The sequence below is a fragment of the Scomber japonicus genome, chromosome 3 (genome assembly GCF_027409825.1).
Source record: "Scomber japonicus isolate fScoJap1 chromosome 3, fScoJap1.pri, whole genome shotgun sequence".
NCBI classification, from domain to species: domain Eukaryota; kingdom Metazoa; phylum Chordata; class Actinopteri; order Scombriformes; family Scombridae; genus Scomber; species Scomber japonicus.
The window spans coordinates 11717442-11737021 of record NC_070580.1 but is presented as its reverse complement, the minus strand read 5'-3'; the positions used below and the strand labels follow the sequence as shown (position 1 = coordinate 11737021).

Sequence of the window (19580 nt, the reverse complement as noted above, 5' to 3'; positions counted from 1 at the left end):
TGTGTGTGCATGTGTGTGCATGTGTGTGCGTGTGTGTGTGTGATGGGGTCACTTTGTCTTACAGCCAAAGGTTATCTGTATATCCTGAAGGGATTAGATGATGAAAAGAGTGAAAGATTGAAGGACATGAACCTGAACCTGGAACAACCGTACACACCTCTGTCCAGCTGGTGCGACTTTCAAAAGTCAACTCACTTTTCCACTTTTCCTTTGCCATATTTTTAAAAAAGCAGATAGATATATATTTGAAATATGTTTTTTCCCCCCATCAACAAAAGGCTGGATTTTCCAATTTCCAAAGTAAATGCATTTAAAAACTGATTCTGGTTGTGCTGTGGGCAGGTAAAATTGACCTTTTTAAAATACTGACACATGATTCGCAATTGTTTACTTAAATGGTCAAGATACTCACGCTTCGCAATAGATTTCTGTGTTTCATTATGGTCGGTCACACAGCGGTTGTCACTGACATTTCTTTGGTGTTGTCAGATAGCTGTAAAGTGTAAGCTGTATAGTGTTTTGATCAAAAGGTTTTTGCCCCCCCAAAAAATCACTATTTCATACAAGAGCAGTCTACCAATGAATGTGGACAAGACCTCAAACAGGTTCATATTGCTTCTCCCCTCCTCTTCCTCCCCCTCCCCCCTGCCCCCCGTTTCCTCCCATCCCTCAGCTGCAGTTGTCAGTGTCCATTCCTCACTCGTTGTGTGCTGACATTGGCGAACGGGTTCAGGGGGTCGTCTTTCACAGCAAAATTTTGTCAGGCACGATAGAGGCAGCAGCCTCATGCGAGTCGACCCAGGCTCGGGGGTGGCAGGTTGCCAAGGAGGGGAAGAGAGGTAAAGCAGTTTAAGACCAAACAGCCGGGCAGCCGCATGCCAGGCAGAGAGAACAAGGCTAGGATGGGGAGGATAAGAACGAGGGGGGGGGGGCACTCCTGAGCTCACCCTGTCACCTGATTCACCTCCAAAAAAGCCTGCACGGATAAGACACTAACAAGCTGTTGAGTGAGACTGGATGTGATGGCTCTGTTATGCTCATTTGACACAAAGGACACTTAACAGTCCCATGATGCACATGAAAAAGAGAGACTGGTTGCACCTTTAAACCCAACACTGCTTTTCTGCCAATTATTGTGTCATTCACCTGCAAGCGATCTACTTTAAAGGAAATGTCATCATGTCAGTGAAGATGAGTAAATACTCTGCTGAACTCTTTCATGTTACTGTTTGCTACCTGTGAACAGTGTGATTGGCAGTTTTGAGTCACTTTAAGAAAGTGCACGCACACCTAAAACTATGAAAACCAGCCGGTCCGGTTTTATCCATGTGTAGTACTTTTTTTTAAAACTATTTCCAGGTACTTTTTTACCTGTAGACTTTTAACATCTTTGCCGCTTTCTGCATAATGCATACCTGTAGGAGTTTCCAACACATAGAAATATGAGGGATTATGTGAAAGACAAGCATGTGAAAAAAAACAAACATGGTTACCTAGTTGACAAGAATGCCCTGTGATGACTTGCACTCATATGCATTACAAAGCCTGTGAAATGTACCCTTTTCTAAAGCCCGCGATGGCCCAGAACAATGCACACTATTGTCTGATCAACAGCCAGACTTCATTCAACGAGAACTCTGTGTTGTGTCCACATAGGGGGGAGCCCAGCCAATCAGATCAATGAAGGGGAGGAGCCTGAGACATACATACGAGGTCCTGGGTGACCTGCTTCAACAGCTGCCCTAATCCAGAACTAGAGACAGTTTCCCCCTCACCATTGGCACTGGATTAGACCGGATCTCGCAAGGTCGTTCAGCCAACTTCAGCGAGGGCCTAGTCTTTCCCATGATGCCTTCCAGCTCGCAATTTCACATGGCCTAAATGAATTAATTCCACGTAGCTGCCAAAATGTTCACCCCTACTGCAACAAACTGATTTTTCATGAGATGCGTGAGATAACAGTGCCTACCTCGCCACCGGTTCCAGGAGAGCATTCTTTGCATTGGCAATCTTGAATGTTACTTCAGATAATCCGCCTACAAACTAACCATAGTGAAGCGGCGCCCTGTGGTCGCTGTATGGAGAGTATTGTCTTGTCTCCGCCATCCTGCCTTCTCCCACGAAGGCCAGAAGCTTTCTGCACAAACACTGGAAACTTCCTGCCCCCTTCACTGCTCTGCTGAACAGTCGCTGCTTGTCTGAGACATTAGTCAGCAACACGGTCAATAGATTACCTTTTATAGGGGTGAGCCTGACCAAACAGAAGTCTCTGTCCTTCCCTAAAATCCACCCCTTTCCTTACTCAAAGAGCACATGGGGACTCAGATCAGTCAAGACTATGGACAAGAGTGAACATGTGCAGGAGAAGCTGAGGATGGGATCAGCCCGGGCCTTTCTGTCCAGTACACCAGCTGTCAGAGGGGGAACAATGGGGTCACTTGTCCAAACAAGAGAAATGGACAAACCTATTAGGATGAAATTGTACTTAATCACCCTGAGTGTTCATCATACAAACTTTATCTTGTCAAATCGTCCTGGGTCATATGTAACAAGACATATTTTCCCTTTTAAAAATAACCCAAGCATTTAGCCTTTGCCATCTGCGTGCTGTCTAATAGAAGTTTCTGACTGACCCTGTTTGCCCACCACCAGTAGTAGTTTGTAACTTCATTTTGAGTTGGACCTCACCATCCCAACCCCCCTCCTCCCCGAATCCTCCCCTGCTGACATGACAAACGAGGCCAGAGTCTAATCCCAGAGAAGAGTTACAGGGTGAGTGAGGGGGGTAAGGGGGGTCAGCGACTGATCATGCAACCACAAGGGGAAAGAAACGTCCGGATTGTCCTCTAGAGGAAGTGAAGGTGCAGACGGCAGGCCACGGCAGGATTAGAAATGCAGAGCAGCCTGGTGAAGATGTTAACGCTGGGTCTATGCGGGTCCGAAGGGAGGAGTGGGGCGGATTATGATTTAAGAGGACGTCGCTGGGAGATCTGCGTTGTATATATATGTGTTGACATATTAATATTTTCTTAAAAACAACAGACTAAGGTTTTGGTTGAGGGAGACAAATGTGACGATGCATTTCACTAGCAAAAACTTTTCATTTCAAGGTTGACTCTCCAGGTCGTATTTGTTTTTTTATGTGTTTCGGCATTACATTTTTGTGCGTAATGATTGTGTTTTACACGCTTTTGTACTTTTTATGAAAAACTCATCCTAATCCTAACCCAAGTTTTGCACTGTGACAGCTAACTAAGACGATGTAGACTTCAACTGTTGTGAAGCAGATGACTCATTCATCCTTACAGCCTATCTGAATAGTATAACTAAACCCGTAGGTTATTATCCCCTGTAATGCTCCTGAGTGATGATCAGCACTCTTAGCATCAGGTTCAACCAAGTGTGGCCCAGGAGGTTAAACCCACAAATAATCCCCGCAGAGAAAAGGTTCAAAATGTCAGTGGTTGTTTCAGGTACAGATAAATGTGTTTGGGTAAATCACCTTAACCTCATTATGGTGTCACTGTGGTTAACCATGGAGAATCAAAGTCAGATGAAAAGGGTGTGCAAAGTGTTAAGAGGGCTGATCCATGGGGAGGTGACCAGGATTATAGAACAGAAAACAGGAAATAACTGGCTGAAAGCTGGAAAACATAACTTGAAGGTGCATGTCTAAAAAAACAACCAAAAAGAAAAAGATCTTCCAGAGTCAATTATAGTATTGACATGTTGTTGTCACTGGAGTAGAAGCTTCAAAATCACTTCCTCCCAACAGATAAACAGGTCTATTGTCAGATCCTCTGTAGGACGGACATCCTGTCTTGTCTTTGTCAAAAGACCCAGTTTTGATTCATCTCATTAGGGAAACGCACGGTTTGTTCTCTTTTGTCTGGATATTGTTGTGAACTAGAAGGGTAAACAGAGAGACAACACTCTATTGTAGTTTCTGCTCCTCACATTGAAAAGCCTAAATGAATGGAAGACATGTTAGGTGGCAGCAAGACCAAACAGACCATTGTCTCATCCAACCGTCCTGTCTTCTCTCTATGTGAAGAAGAGCTGGACAGATGAAGATGCAGCTTTCGACAGATAGAGAAGTTAACACGTCTGCAGAAACCAACACCGCACAGATGCTACCACCAGTCATTATCAGATCAGTACAAGCTGGGCAGGGAGACTGCTGCACCCAGGACGACAGGTTGGCATGGCTGCCAAACTAAGTGCCTCAGGCTGTATTTTGACTTCTCAAACAATGTACTTCAAAGTTCAACAGACATAGAGAGATAAAAAATATCAAAACTTCAACTTTAACTTTTAAAGTTAAGTTTAAAGTTATAGCACTAAAATGCACCCGTTTATTTCAATATGTGCCAAAACAGTTGAAGGGACATTTTTGAAGGGAACCAAAGTAGCTTATCCCATACATCTCAGTAGCTTTAAATAGACTGTGGGGACTAAAGCAAACCATCTGTCTCCAAGAAAACCGATGACAGCTAAACAAAGTTTTTATGCACATCTGCAGTCAGAGCAGATGTTGAAGAAATCCAACATGTGGAGATCAAACCAACAACTAAAGCAAAAAGCCCCAGTTACCATCCACTAGTTAAAATGGAAGAAACAAATGGGCTGTGGGACATTTGCCTTCCGTTTGGGTTATTGGTCTCTTAACCACAGCAAAGAGTTAGTCAGCTCAGCCAATTTGTGGAAGAGTTTAAGGAAAAAAAAAAATCAAAAGTGGTGATTGATACCCCCCACCCCCAAATACACACACACACAGCTACTAGCTAATTTAACTCTACACATACTGAACGGAGGCGAAGCTTGACTTTGTAAGACACGAGCTTCTGTCACAGTTGCCCCAATGTCCGTGTTATTAAGCTACTAAACAGTTAATATAGTCCAGAAACAAGCTACTTAATACTGTTTATAACTGCTTAAATGTGCCATAGCGTAAAATAAAACGAGCAACAACAGCACGAGCAAAATACTGCAAACTTAAGTTTCAGTTTAAGAGACCTTTGGACCCACTCTCTTCACATTTAACTATCTTAACGATACACATACTCCGGCTAACATTTACGTCCATAAACACTTAAATGTTAGCATTTACAAAACACTGTAAAGTATTTCACCAGTACACCTATCCATTGAGCGGCGTGGTTCAGTGTCTGCTGGCCGCCCTCGGCGTGATATCGGCGGCGGGATGATAAGGTTAGCTTCGGCTACTAAACTTGTCTCCAGTAAAGTTTGTACCGCTTTGAAGTGTAACTAAGGGATATCTTACCTTGTTCCGGCCATTCTCCTCACATTGTAAACAGGGCGTAAACACAGAGAAAACAAGGTTTCGCTCGTATTGAGGTGTAGGTTTAGTTTTCACACGGGGCTGTCCAGGCAGTGAGTGAGCCACGGGACGTTCCTCCGGTGGTGAATCCGATATGGAGTCTCCGCCTCTGCCCGTGAGTCATAGGTTGGGATGGGGGTCACCCACCCCCCACCCTCAATTCCCCGACAAGCTGGCTGGAAAAGAGCAAAAGCCAAACCCTGATCAAAACATTTAGCTGGCTAAACAAAGCAGGGTGACTAGAACTGTCACATCAGGTTTTCTTCACGGTCCTCAACTGTCCGACAACTTTTATTCAAGCTGTAGCAAAATAACTATAATTTCTATACTAAAAACAGTCTTTATGTGAATGAAAATAAGTGCTTAAAAGACAGTTTGGTTATATTCACAGCAACACACTATTGTTTGAAAGCACTTTAAGAGAGAAAATGTAGGCTATGTGATAAAAACCACATACTGCATTGACATGCAATTGAACAATGTGGTTGCTAGGCGACGCACCAGTCTGGATTAGTGCGCTCATATTTGAATTTCATATCAGGGAAATATGCAGATTTTACAGAGACTTCGGACTTTACTCGGCCAGTCAAAAACATGGAGGTCTGAACTGTTTGTTTTACTATCATAACTACAGACGGGTGACAAATGAAAAGGAAAAACCTGTACACGTGTGAATGCTTGACCCCAACAGTGAGGGGATCCAGTGGACATTTTGCTTACGTGGTTTGGGTCCACTTGTCCCCTTAGAGTGAAGAGTCATTGCAAATCAATACAAAGCTGTTCTGAGAGATCACCTTTATCCTATAATGAAGCATTTCTAGTCTCATGGAAGTGGTCCCTTCCAGCATGTCAGTGCCCCCATCCATAGGGCAGGAGGGTTCAGGTTTGATGAGTCTGAAAATTATATGACTCATATGCTGGCCTTTACAGTCACAAGATCTCAACCCAATTGAACACCTATGGCAGATTTTGGACAAAACACCAAATTAGGAAATATCTTTTGGAACAATAGTGATCCTCCAGTAGAGTTCAGACACTTGTAGAAACACCTCACTAAGACACTTAATATTGTTTTGTCCTTTCATTCCTCACCCGCCTGTAGCTCCCCATTCCTTTAGTTGAGGAGAAATTACATGGAAGCAGCATGCTGCCCCTATGGACAAGTAGACAGAGACCCCTGCTGGACAGTAACCATCATGCATTTGTAGAAGAAAAAACGGGCCATGGTCAAACAACACTTTATTCACAATTACTATCAGCACTCAGGTCTATGGAAATATCTGCTAAAAAAAAAAAAATCAAAGAAGCTAACAAAGGCAGGTTGCTAAAATTCACATCAATAGGTATTACATTGTTGTGTTGTTCCTCTGGCACAGAGTAAACTATATATCCATTAAATGTACATGGCGCATCTCTTCACAGTGAACCCTTTAAGTGCTTTTCCAATGTAAATAAGGAGAGGACCAACATACAAATTGCGGGCAATGAAATTTCTCAGTCTACATTTCTCCCTATAATGTCACTTTATCAACTCATATCATACAATGACGCCTGCCTCTTCAGTATTATAAAAAATATTGTAAACATTTATATTAATTGCACAACATACATTCAAATACATACTGTACTGTACAGCAAGATTTTATTTCTGTATTGTTATCCTGTAGCACCATTTATAGCAAGCTGAACAAACTATTTGGATACTTCTACAGTGTGGTAATGACAATACAAAGGAGAAAAATGGCATTCACTAATGACGCATTCTGCCAGTGGTCAAATATTTTGGAGGTTTGGATGGTACCATTGTGAGACAGTCAGTGGTTAGTGTAGGCCTGTTCCAGTTGTGGCTGACACTGTGGAGGGGTTGGATCAAGGCAGGCAAAAAATCTAAAATCACCTCACATCTCACAGCTTTGAGGAAGATGACGCTTCGTTAAGGACATTCATCAGCGTTAAGATCAACTATAATACAAAAGATTATGGCGAAAAGTCTGTTACAGTTGGTCGTCATACAGTCCAAACCACTTCCATGTGCAGACACATTGGTGCAGAAAAAGACAAAAAAAAAGTCTGTTGTTAATGCCAGCAATCATATTCCAAACGATATGATTGAGGTTATCAGCATGTGCCACAGAGACATCATGAGGGCAAGCAGTGGCACCCATGATATTGTTGTGTAGCAGCAAGGTTGACAACTCATGTTTCCATCCAGTCCCATATGATGAGAGAAAGCTGATTAAAGCTGATATATATTATCTACAAGCAGTACTGTGAGACTGAATAGTTTGTGAATACCAAACTGTCCCATCTGAATCACAGCATCCTGGTGTTATCGGTCTTGACAGCAAGGATGTAAATGAGTACGAAATGTGTGCGAAGGTAAAATTGACAATTGGAGATTCGTTAACTTCCTCTTAGTCTCAGTGTCTCCTCTGCCCAGGTGAGAGCTACAAAGAGTAGTTCTCTTAAAAAAATTAAAACCCCAGATCAGAGTACAGTACAGTAGAATCTCAGGTTATGGTCCATCAAAGTGTGGTCAAGGTCCTTAGGTTCACCTTCACTCCCCCTTCTCCCTCCTTTGCTGGAGAAGGCCAGTGTGGTCGGTTGTGGGTTGCAGGTGGTTAACCAACCCAGCCTTCCCAAATCTGCCCTCTGTGCAGGGGAAACAAACACTGTGAGTTAAATGTGTCACTTGAGGCATTCACTGGAAACCATGGCTCCAGTTGTGGTCTGTTCCTACCAAGACTGCAAAGAAAAGTAAGAACTGACAATAACAGGACTGAGAACACAACATAAGGACACATCACATCTGCATTGCTGTATTGATTTAGACTTGAGTGGGTGAATGAGAGAAAGGATGTTGCAGCTTTGCAATGCAGGTAAATGAGAGTTACTGTAAGTAGAAGAGGACAGAATTACAGTAAAGAGGAGAGAGGAGAGCATGCTGCTAGGTCATATGACCAAGCTAAAAAAAATTAGGATGGAGATAGGAGTATAGTTTGGCTGACTATGAAGGAACAGATGGGTCATGACAAACTCACAGCGATTTGGAGGAAGGCTTCTTCACTTTTGGCCTCTTTCGACGATGAACTGGCCTGAAGCATGCACAGCACGTATACACGCGCAGGGCAAATGCACGTGCATGGAGACACACAGGTATATACACACAAAAACACACACACACACACACATACACAAACACGCACACACACACACACACACACACACACACACACAGGTGCACACACATACATGCATGCGCACACACATACACCCCCACACGCACAGCAGAGACAAGCAATTAGGCTTCATTACAAAAAAGGGAACAGCAGAAGCAGGCTTGCATTTTGGCCCTCATTGGCTTCTGCTTCTGCATGCTAAAAATGCTTTGATCACAACAGTAAAGAACTGTCTCAGCTTGAAGAGGTTCAATTTCAGCACAACATCACTGTATTTTATTTCCTCGACTCCCCAGATCACTCGCAACAAGCAGAAGCACAACCAAAGACACACTATGCAGGCTGCAATCTCCCTGAGTTCATATTGTGACATGAATTCCATCTGCAGTGTTTGTAAAAGTAATCAGCTGTGTTGCAAGAGGGAGAAGAAAATACCTGTATTCACTGAAGTAGTTTCGCTCTTTTCCTCCTGAAAGGAAGAGGAGGTAACATTAGTCTCAGGCTGAAATTACTGGACACACTATCATCAATCATGTTTGCCTTCGGGACTTTTTTTCCCCTCACCCTTCTCCGGGTTGCATTGCTTGTGTCCCTTGCAGCCTCGTAAGTCCATGAGCTGTTGATGCATCGAATTCAGAGCATTGCGGTCGAGGCTGCTGACAGCATTTATCAGCTGCAGGAATAATAAGGACAAAATGTCAGCGATGGCTCTGCCAAACAAAGTGGATTTACTTTGGAAACTCAACAGGAAAGTCTGTACCCTCGGTGCGTACAGGAATGCACTATAAAATGTTGTGGGATCACTTTAGATAGTTATTTATATATCTGTCGTTAAACGTTTGTTTGTACAATTGAAATACCTGGTATGGGTCAGTGTTGAGGTCAAAATACTCCAGGAAACCGGTAGCAAATTCACAGAACAGGAAGTTGTGTGTGTCATTGATGGTCCTCAGGCACCAGTAGGTGTTGTTGTTGGCACTGGTGCATGCACAGAATGGACCCACTAGGGAAGGGAGGGGGGGGTGAGATGGAAGTGGGGGATGGGGGGTAGAAATGGAAAACAACAGTGTTCCAAAATATTGTTTTCACCATATCTGCTCTGGAAAATAGAACCAGAAATGAAAACATGTTACAGCATGTTATTCTTCAAATGCAATTCCTCACTTGTCCAGAAGGGGGCGGTCTGCCAGTGATGGTTGTCATGGGTGAAGCAGGTGAGGCCAGGCATGCTGCATGTGTCGTTGTTCTGAAGCCTTTTAAGGAATTTACGCAATTTCTTTCTGCGCTTCTGCTCCTTCTGCAGCCACTGAGTCTGCTGCTTCGATGGCATTCTAATAAGAATAAAACACATTTAAATACAGTAAGACTGCAGGAAGAAACATAAGTAGTGTATTCACTATGTCATTAGGTTAACTTTTACCTGAGTGAATGCATGCGTCCTGCATTGAGCTTGAAAATCTCTTTATCTTTAAGCACAGTCCTAAAAGACAAGAAACAACTGTCAAATATCTAATTAGCTGTATACACAGCCGGCACTGTGATACTGACAAATTCTCACCTGGGAGTGTCACACTGACATTCCTCTGGCCGCACCTTTTTCAGGTGACCTTTAACCTCACGCAGGTTCTTGATTTTGGTTTGCAAGGTTTCAATCTAAACACAGCAGGAACAATAGCACACAAGGCTGAGTTACACACCACAAGCTACTGACCACCTGTGAAATGAGTCTGTTTGAAATGCAATGTTTACCAAGAATGTACAGCAATACCTCATGCTCAATGTGCAGTTTGTGGTCTTTCCATGCCTGAAGAGATTTGTAGAGGCCTCCATCACACTTTACTGTGTCATTCATAAGAATGGAGCACCTGGAGGAAAGAAAAAAACATTATTAGAGCACTAAAAATCATGCATATACCATATATTTTATTATTTCTTTCTTTTATGACCATAAACATCAAAGATCAAAGCAGACAGATGTACACACACACACCTGTAGGTGACCTTGAGAGCAGGAGGTGGTGTGAGCATGTTGCTGATGGTGGGTTTGGCTGTGACCCCCATGCCACTGAAATCGTCATTGTCCTCCTCATTCCCTGCGCCTCTCTTCCTGTCTTTGGCCCAGCTGCTGTTCCTGGAGCCCAGGGGCTGGTAGCCCTCCTCCAGGTCCACAGCGTACAGGTCTCCATCTAGCTCAAATGACACTGAGCGAGCCCAGCGCTTCCTAGACACAGTCTTACTGGATTTCATCTCTGAATAAGACGAGACAGAGGAATCTGAGTAAGATGAGAAAGAGGAATCTGTTTTTGATACTGAAGATCGGATCTATGATTATGTAGGCAAGTGAAGTTGACAGAAAAAGTAATGATGATATGAATCGACGCTCCATGCAATTGGTATCATGCTCCATGAATAATTCACAAGCTTTTGTATTTGTTACTTTCAAGGCTCAGTGATTAAAGGCTCATTTGTCTGCTCTGGTCTACCACTTGATGGCAGCACAGACACATCCCTTCTCATCTCATGAATACTTCAGAAGCTGGTTATTTTAGCTGGAGATGAATGCCCCTGTTTTGCAAGGCTTTGTAGGCTACTGCAAGGGCATCTCAAAGTAAAGCACAAGTGTCTGTACAAAATCAGATCTATTAATAACTAACAGTGGTGCATGTGAGTGACAATAGGAACTTACTCTTCTTGGTGAGCAGCCTCTTTCGTTTCAGGACTGATGTTTTCAAGCCCACGTCTCCACAGTTACAGCTGTCAGAGTTGGGTGTGAGGAACAGCTGGGAGCCACCGCTGGCCATCAAAGCCTGCATACGTGGGGCATAGAGACTAGCCATGCCCTTGCACTTATACAGCCTCAGCTTGCCAGTCGGGTCCTCCACACACTGCCACTTCTGGAACAAGGCGGAGAGAAATATAATGATGGTGTATCTTATAATTTTAATGCCTAAAAATGTTCTTTTTGGTGATATGCTCTGATTTAGACCTCTAACAGTGCTCTGTAGAAGCCTTTAAATGCAAGAAATATTCCAGACCAATGGTATTAAACTATTTTTGGGAGCAGTCACAGATGCAAGCATATGTCATATTCAGCACAATTCATTTTGAAAAATTAAAAAAAGAGACTTTGATGTCAAAAAGGAAAACCAGGGAGTTCAAAGATTGCATATTGTATTCAGTAAATTGTTAAGCAGATTTCAAATTATCACCCTGCATGAGCTACACTACATGTGCACACTCCTGAAACTTTAATAACCTCTCCCTCTTCAACTCCTGCGGGTCAGGTACCTGTCCTGGCTGTTGGCAGGAAGTCTGGTACTCTGCCTTCTGGCACAGGTCCTTCACCCGCTGGTATTTCGGCAGGAAGTTCTCCTCCTGTGCCATTTCCTTCCCATCGGCTCTCTTGTGTGGAGGCTTCCTGAAAGAACAGGAAAAACACTCACAAGGAGGTTGTCTCAGTCAAGTAAAGACAAGGAGTTTAATGTCACCAGAGGACAACGCCTTGAATGAAAATGTCAGAAAAGGCCAATCAATAAAACCTACCCTCTCTCCACCAGGAAAGAATCTCTCCATGTTTTTCCCTTCCTGTTTAACTGGAATCTGAAAAATGAGTAAAAAGAAAGAAAAATCCTGTTAGAGCACACTGTGATATTTGCACTGAGCAAACATGTGCTCCATTTTCAAATGCCATCCTTTTACAGCACCGAAATGAAAGTGGTGTTACACATTTATATTTGGATTATTGATTTCATTATGTCTGGGACAACATCAACAGCTTAGACACAAATGAGTCTGTGAAGCATACTCATCTAATCTGCAACACTTTAAATGCCATTCTTGAATTGTCTTGTGAATAACAAGATACTGAAAAAAACTATTAATCATGCTGACCTGTTGACTGGTTTGTCTGTGTCCAGAAGCTTGAGGATCGATTTGCCATCCATTTCTGCGGGGATATCAACACCAGCCATATCCAGCAGAGTCGGGGCCAAGTCAACGTTTAACACTAGATGAGGATTACTGGATGAAGAAGTAAAGAGATACATTTAATACAGTTTGGTACAGAAAATGATTGCAAAATTAACTATATAGCATGTCCTGGATTTATTCCATTGCGTGTGGGAATCTGAATGTTGAATGCTTAACGGAAAATACAAAAATAACAGTATGAGTCACTCACATGGCCCCTTGCTCCACATTAGGTCCTCGTATGTAGAAGGGAACACGGATATCAAACTCGTAAGGCATTGATTTGCCCTTCACCAGACCAAACTGGCCGATGTGGTATCCGTGGTCTGAGGTGTAAATGATGTAGGTGTTGTCCAGTTCACCAGTCTCTACCAGCATGTTGTACAACTATGGGGGGGTATAATACATTGAACACTCACACAGTGTAAAAGAGTGATACTTCATGTTTGATAGCTCAAATCTCCTGTGCCAGTTTCAAGGAAAACGAGATTGAACAATTTACCAAGTGTGTCAGTGAATACATTACACAGTCCCAGTCAGAACAAGCACAGATCTCTTAGGACTTGAGACTGTCAGAAAAAATGTATGTGTGAGTGTGTCTGGTGGTTTTGTGAATGTGTGTGAATCTGTGCTTAAGCATATATCTATCTGTCTGCTTGTCCGCTTACCTTCTCCATACTATCATCCACAGACAGCAGAGTCTGCATCCTCCTGCGCTGCAACATGTTAGTGAACTGCATGTGGACGGGCTTCATTGGTCCTGTGTAGCGTAGGATCCAATGTTTGTCTGGGTTAGGAGCATAGTTGTAACTGGGGGTTCTGTAAAAGGTGGAGGACAGAAAAACATCAACCTAAACGGATGTAGTGTACATAACATTTCATTTTTGCTTCTTTTACATCTAAAAAAGAGGACATAGCAAAGCACAGAACAAATCCTCATATGTATGTCACCCTAACTCGCCATTCATTTGCATCCGGTTGTTTTTTCCATCCCTATATGTGTGGTTTTCATATTCTATAGCTGTAAATTGGATTACAGAAAATGTACCAATGTTTGTACAGTTACATTGTGCATTCATAGCAGTATCCTCTGCCTGTGCCTGCTGATGTCTCCTATCCTTTTCTTTCCAAAGTAGTCAGAAAACTGTTTATGCAATGCTAAAGTAGAGGTTACATAAACCATATAAAATGCAAAGCACTGCAATCAATAGGCCTGAACATAGTGAGCACAGTTTGATCAATATTTTACTCCAAGCCATATGGAACTTTAATTATTTGAGAATAAACTGTTAAATCGTTAATGAGATCCTAGAAGAAAATATATTTAACGTTTAAAGTGGATCGATTTCACTTTTAAGAAATGCTAGTGTCTCATAGCCTGGTCTACAATGGCAACTCTAATGTAGTGTGAAGATGTGTCCTCAAGGTGCCAAGGTGATAAGGTTTATCACCGGAGGAGAACTTTTACTGCCTCTCTCTCTTCATGTGGTTGATAAGGATGGAGGGAGATGTAGTGAGAAAAATAGCAAGAGAAGGGGCTCCCTGAAAACGTCACCCGAGGGAGAGCAAATTTATGGAGAAAGAGCAATTAAAAGTTTGTACAAAGACATTGGGGCCGAATTTCAAGAATATTCTGTGCAGAAAGCCTGCATGGCACATGTTAATGATGCTGGAGGGATTAGATGAAGCGGGAGGATGGTGTGGAGGGTTGGAGGAAGGAGGCAGAAACTGCAGTCTCATTACTGGCTTTGGATCTGTCTCTAAAGGCCAAAAGCAGGTCTGCTATTAGCCAGCAGCACTAGACAGCCAGTCAGGAACATGGAGGGTCAAGAAGACAAAGGCTGAGATGCGCCGTAAGTGTGTGTGTGTGAGTGAGTGTGCGCATAAACGTGCATAAGCCATTACCTATGCATTAAACATACATCATTCATGCCTCTCTTTGATCATTGCTGACAAAATGGTACAAATTAGCAAGGCTCATTATGGTGGTAACACTAATGTGAACAACGCATGAGCCAAATAAACTGGAGCGAAGCACTGGCTGTGCGTGGAGAGGGCTCAGCTGCCAACAGCATACTGCAGGCAGAGGAAGATAAGATCGAGCTGAGATTATAGAATTTGTGTCATTCTGGGTCAAATGAAAGGGAGTGTGAATGTGTGGATGACTCACATGCTAGGAAAATAGCTGTGGATGTGAAAATGTAAAGATTTACCCTTGTGCTTGTCAGTCTTGTCCCAAATAAACCAAATCAGTCTACATCAAACAGGCGAACCCAGTCTGACTGAAACACAGCATTTTCTTTTATTCATGCAGGCGAGTTTAATATTGTAAATACCATAAAACTACAGCAATTTAAGGGTTTGTGTTTTGGTTAATCATGTTGGTGCTAGCAGCTTGAAGACTGCTTATATCCTTACATGTGCTGTGATGCGTTTGGGAAAGCAGTGCTGTACTGTGGGGCAGAGTCTTCTGGTCCATGCGGAGCTACATGGCTCAGGACCATCATGACAGGACGGTGAGGGTAAATCCTCTTGGACATACGGAAGTAGTTGACGCTGTCGTTTGTGATGATGTCTGTCAAGTAGTCCTGTGGAGCAAGTAGACATTGATTCCAGTCCATCAGTAAGAAGTGGGTAACAGAGGAAGTGAAGGAGAGGGTGTCAAAAACGTCAGTACTGTGCTGACCTGATATAGCCCTAAAATAATGATCCACCATGGATGCGATCTACTATTTAACCATTTGAAGGATACTGAAATGGTTACTTAATGTCAAAGGTTCAAAAACTAGGTATAATAATATCTCTCAAAGAACTTGTTTTACTTTCATTTTCATGCAGGTAAATATTGTGTGAGGGAAGGTGTGTATAAACACCTTGGAGTAGACGCTGCTGTGTTTCTCTCGTACTCCATTCCGGCAGAGGGTGTAGTTGTAGAAGCGTGAATTCTTCACCAGGGCTACCCATTCCTTCCAGCCAGGGGGCACATAGGAGCCATTGTACTCATTCAGATACTTTCCAAAAAAGGCTGAGGGACAAACAGCAAACAGCATAATTATCCTATTCCTCAAGCTCTGATGCATCTGTGAAAGTACCGTTTTTGACTTTGTTCACCTGTCCTGTAGCCAGAGTTGTTGAGGTGCACAGCGAAGGTATGCGGCTCGTGGTGGGCCTGCCACGATGGCGAGGAGCAGTTCTCATTGTTGGTGTAAGTGTGATGGTTGTGCACATACTTCCCTGTCAGGATGGAGGACCGGGACGGACAGCACATGGGTGTAGTGGAGAAGGCGTTGGAGAAGTGTGTGCCACCCTTCTCCATGATGTGCCGGGTTTTGTTCATGGCCTGCATTGAGCCTGGGAGAGAACAGTGAGAGAAAAAGAGGAGGTGGGGGGTGGGGCAGGAGGGTTGTACACAGGGATAGGAGGGTGAGAGGAGATTCAAAGGCCAAGGAGTGAAATAAAAGGGACACAGGGGGATATAAAACAGTTGGAGAAGGAAAAAAAGAGAGACAGAGAATGAGGAAAACAGAGAGGGTGAAAAATATAAATATAGGGCATGAGGAGGTATGAGCAAAAACATTACAGCAAAAGACAGAAAAGAAGGGGAGGCGGGTGTAAATAAGGGAATAAATCTTTTTGGTAAAGTGTAACCCATTTGGTTTCCTGTGTACTAAAAGCTTTTCAGTCTGATGGTGATTGTTTGGGGAAACAGATGCTTGACCATAAATTCCTGCTTTTCAATGGGACTCTTCTCACTAGCGATCAGAGGAGGACAAAGGATGTCACCGAGGCCATTATGCAGCCACTCCAGTCCAATACGCCGCTAAAGGACTTAAGCGGGTAGGGAGATGGCCAGGGTTTGGCACCCAGACAATGGAAGCCATAGGCTGCCCTCATTTCATGCCAGCGATGAAGGAGTTGGCAAAGGGGAGCACATGACTTTGAGTGGGCCAGTTGTTATGGTTCCAAGAGGCAGGATTAGGTTGACTTTCCCTTGCTGATGCTGTTGGATACACATGGACAGAGTAACCATACCCATGGGCGATGGCGAACTGATGGAGACAGATGCGCAAACAAAGGAATAATGGAGCGAAATGTCTCACCCAGCTCTATATCCTGATCATCAGTGAGGATGAGAATGATGTTGGGTCGGATGTTACGGACGTGACGATCCCTCTGCAGGCGAGACCTCAGCCGATATCCAGCGAGGTAGCCGGAGCCCTGTGCTACAGGAAGGACTCCCCCCAGGACGAGAAAGAGCAGAAGAAGAGGGAGAGGGGCGAAAAGCCCCCGCCCTGCCATCACGCTACCCTGCAGTCACCTCCTCAGTTCGTCGTTTCACACAGCAACACGGAGTCTGCGGCTCCCTCACTCAACCTGAGAGACAAGACACAAAAGGGAGACCGAATTGGATAAAATGTACGCACGCACGCACACACACACACACACACGTGTACACACACACACACACACACACACACACACGGAAACACAGTGAAAAATCACAGATGCAGGCATCGCACAGCCATTACAGGCTGCTCTTCCGTACAAATGCACCCGTTTGGGCTGAGCTCAGCTCGTTAATCAATCATTAATGATGCATTAGAGTGGTGTCATTGGCTGTGTGTAATGATCTCTGGTGATGAGCACATGGCTGCCAGGCTGGGGCTAATGGGCCTGGGCCTGGGGCCAGATCAGGCCTCACCTCCCCATGAGAGGGTTAGGGTGGATATGAGGGATGTGGAGACGTAGGGAGAGAGCAGAGGTGAAGGAGAGAGACAGAGGAAGAAGGGATGAGAGGAGGAAAATGAAGACAGGGGTCAATGCTCAGGGTGAGAGTGTACAGAGAGAGGAAGACTCAAGTTCTACAGATTCAAAAAGCTCTTCAAATTATACCAAATCAACAGAACTGTACTTGCAAAAATGAGGCCATAATATGGCGATATCAGTGAAGTAAATAAACACAAACAGCCTCTAGATGTACAGAAAATTACTAATTCTGCTCTCCCTATTTAAATTTAACAGAACAATTAAGAGTCAAATACGTGTTGACCTGTTGAGCTTTTTTTAATTAATCTCCACATGCAGCTCGCCAAATTACTGTACACTACAATCCTATTAGCTCCCTAATAACTCTTCCTCATTAATAGGGTTTACCATGGCAACTGTTGTTATAATTGCAGCAGAAGTTCCCTGACTATCTAGACTTTGTCAGCACTGTATTTACAGTTGGTATGAAATCCACAATAATATTTCAGCGACTGCACAATCCACTAACAAAAAGCAAGCAAAACGGTAGAAACAAGATCAGTTAATAATGCACACACGTCTATTGTTAACCCATGTTCACCACATTTTCAGGTGCATTACATTGCAGACTGTCATTTTGAAACAATGTCCATTTAACATTAGATAATATGATTTGCATTGATAAATGTAGAAATAAAGGAGGACTAAATAGAATAAAAACAATTCAATTCCACATATCCTTCACTGTGCTGTCATACATTTGTTACTGACTGAATATCTGGGGACTAAAGAGAAGAGCTGAAGTAATGTGCTTATTTTATCATGACACATAAAATCAGAGCCGACACACGCGCCCGAGTGACCATAATCATAAACACAGTTTACAAGCAGCAGCATGCCCACTGAGATGTGGCATTGTCAGAAAGAGGAGGGCGTTTCAGCACGCGTGTGTGTGAGTGTGTGTCTGTGTTTGTAAGTCCACAAGGATGTATGCGGCCAGAGTAAATCCCTGTTAGCAGATGAAGACAATAACAACAGGACGACCATCATGTCCCTGTGCTGGGACTGCAGTTCCTCCTTAACAACCACCTGACTAGAAAACAGGTCCACATGGGAATAAAGCATGGAAACAATGAAGAGGTACACACTTGCCAGGAGGCACATGTACACACACACATGGACACTCATCAAAAAAAAGAAGAAAAAGGAACAAATTTAAGGGAAGAGATGATTACAGATGGCAGCTAATCTTCACCTCCACCACCAGTACCGGCTGAGGGATCTTCTTCCTATGAATCTTTATCTCTCTTGCAGAGACACAGCAGATGAAGTGAGTGTGAGCTGAATGTGGGAGAGCTCCTCTGTTTGACACAAAGCTGCCTGTTCCTCTCTGTTCTATGCTGCTGTCCAGATTGTGCTCGTTAAGGTCCTCCCTATCGCATAAACACCCACACATGTCCTCCATCCTCCTGCATGGTCTCGCTTTTCACAAAATGCACACATACCTACCATGAGGTACACATGAATATGTCCATGCATGCACACACACACACACACATAACTAAAATCTGCAAAACAGCAGCTGCGTTTGTGCTGGTTTCCTACTCCCATGGCATGTGGATCTTCCCCCGGAGGAACACATGAGCTCTGACCCAGGGCGGTGTGCTGTTTGAAATTGTCCTTGCTCTTCTCTCGTGGACTCTCTGCCCCCCCTCGCCCCCCTTCTCTCTCTGTCTCCCTGCCTACGTCCCTCATTCATTTCTGGCATGGGATGAAACCAAGACACCAGCAAAGAAGGAAATCCACAAGAAATAAAAACCTGGTGAAAGAACAATCCTCACTTAACTGGCTCTGTCTGCAGCCGGCGGTGAACACCCCGTCACCAAAATGGATTCCAGGACATCTACAGTGAATAAAGAATAGATGCAGTGTGCTCAAATTAAGATGATCCTCCGCTACTGGCTCCTGTTTCAGAGTGGTGTGGAAGATACAGTGCTTCCCTTTGATAGTTGTTTATCTGTTCAGAAAGCTGATGTGGGCAAAACCTGTGAGGGAAGAGAACCAAATATAGGCCTGATTTACAGGAAAACAACCAGCCAGATTTTACACACCGGTCTATCAATAGCCAAGTATGTAAATGTTATGTTATTGACATGCTACGGCGGAGGATATTTCCTGACATTACTCCCATGAGGCCTCCTCCTTCCCCGTGATCCTGAGGACTAATTGGATTTTCAGGCTTTTATCAGCTCTAACTGACACATACAGTCCTTTGTTTCCAGATTGCTCTCCTTTATCTATCCCTATTGTTTATCTCTGCGGGTGGCAGATGCTACATGAAAACG

At 43.6% G+C, this 19580-nt stretch overlaps 2 protein-coding genes across 11 annotated transcripts in view; both read right to left on the bottom strand.

Moving 5' to 3' along the window:
• The window catches only part of arhgap46a (Rho GTPase activating protein 46a), a 32548-nt gene extending 27128 nt beyond the window's left edge, over positions 1-5420 (bottom strand). For both annotated transcript variants that reach the window (XM_053315761.1, XM_053315763.1), the window contains exon 1: positions 5285-5420. In XM_053315761.1, coding sequence (XP_053171736.1) covers positions 5285-5298 — 14 coding nt within the window. In that variant the 5' untranslated portion in view covers positions 5299-5420. The remainder of the gene's footprint in view (positions 1-5284) is intronic.
• A 1143-nt stretch (positions 5421-6563) lies between these two features.
• sulf2a (sulfatase 2a) overlaps positions 6564-19580 on the bottom strand; it is a 44976-nt gene continuing 31959 nt past the window's right edge. For 3 of the 9 annotated variants that reach the window (XM_053315795.1, XM_053315798.1, XM_053315796.1), the window contains 20 exons: positions 16590-16865; positions 15601-15840; positions 15363-15514; positions 14908-15077; positions 13158-13308; positions 12701-12876; positions 12412-12540; positions 12064-12120; positions 11809-11938; positions 11207-11414; positions 10511-10793; positions 10289-10385; positions 10079-10173; positions 9941-10000; positions 9685-9851; positions 9381-9523; positions 9085-9193; positions 8956-8989; positions 8383-8436; positions 6564-7993 (listed from right to left, as the gene is read on the bottom strand). In XM_053315795.1, the coding sequence (XP_053171770.1) occupies positions 7963-7993; positions 8383-8436; positions 8956-8989; positions 9085-9193; positions 9381-9523; positions 9685-9851; positions 9941-10000; positions 10079-10173; positions 10289-10385; positions 10511-10793; positions 11207-11414; positions 11809-11938; positions 12064-12120; positions 12412-12540; positions 12701-12876; positions 13158-13308; positions 14908-15077; positions 15363-15514; positions 15601-15840; positions 16590-16788 (2685 nt within the window). In that variant the 5' untranslated portion in view covers positions 16789-16865 and the 3' untranslated portion in view covers positions 6564-7962. Of the gene's footprint in view, positions 7994-8382; positions 8437-8955; positions 8990-9084; positions 9194-9380; positions 9524-9684; positions 9852-9940; positions 10001-10078; positions 10174-10288; positions 10386-10510; positions 10794-11206; positions 11415-11808; positions 11939-12059; positions 12121-12411; positions 12541-12700; positions 12877-13157; positions 13309-14907; positions 15078-15362; positions 15515-15600; positions 15841-16589; positions 16866-19580 lie in introns of those variants that run through there. The other 6 variants (XM_053315800.1, XM_053315799.1, XM_053315801.1 and 3 more) reach the window with 5 other exon arrangements.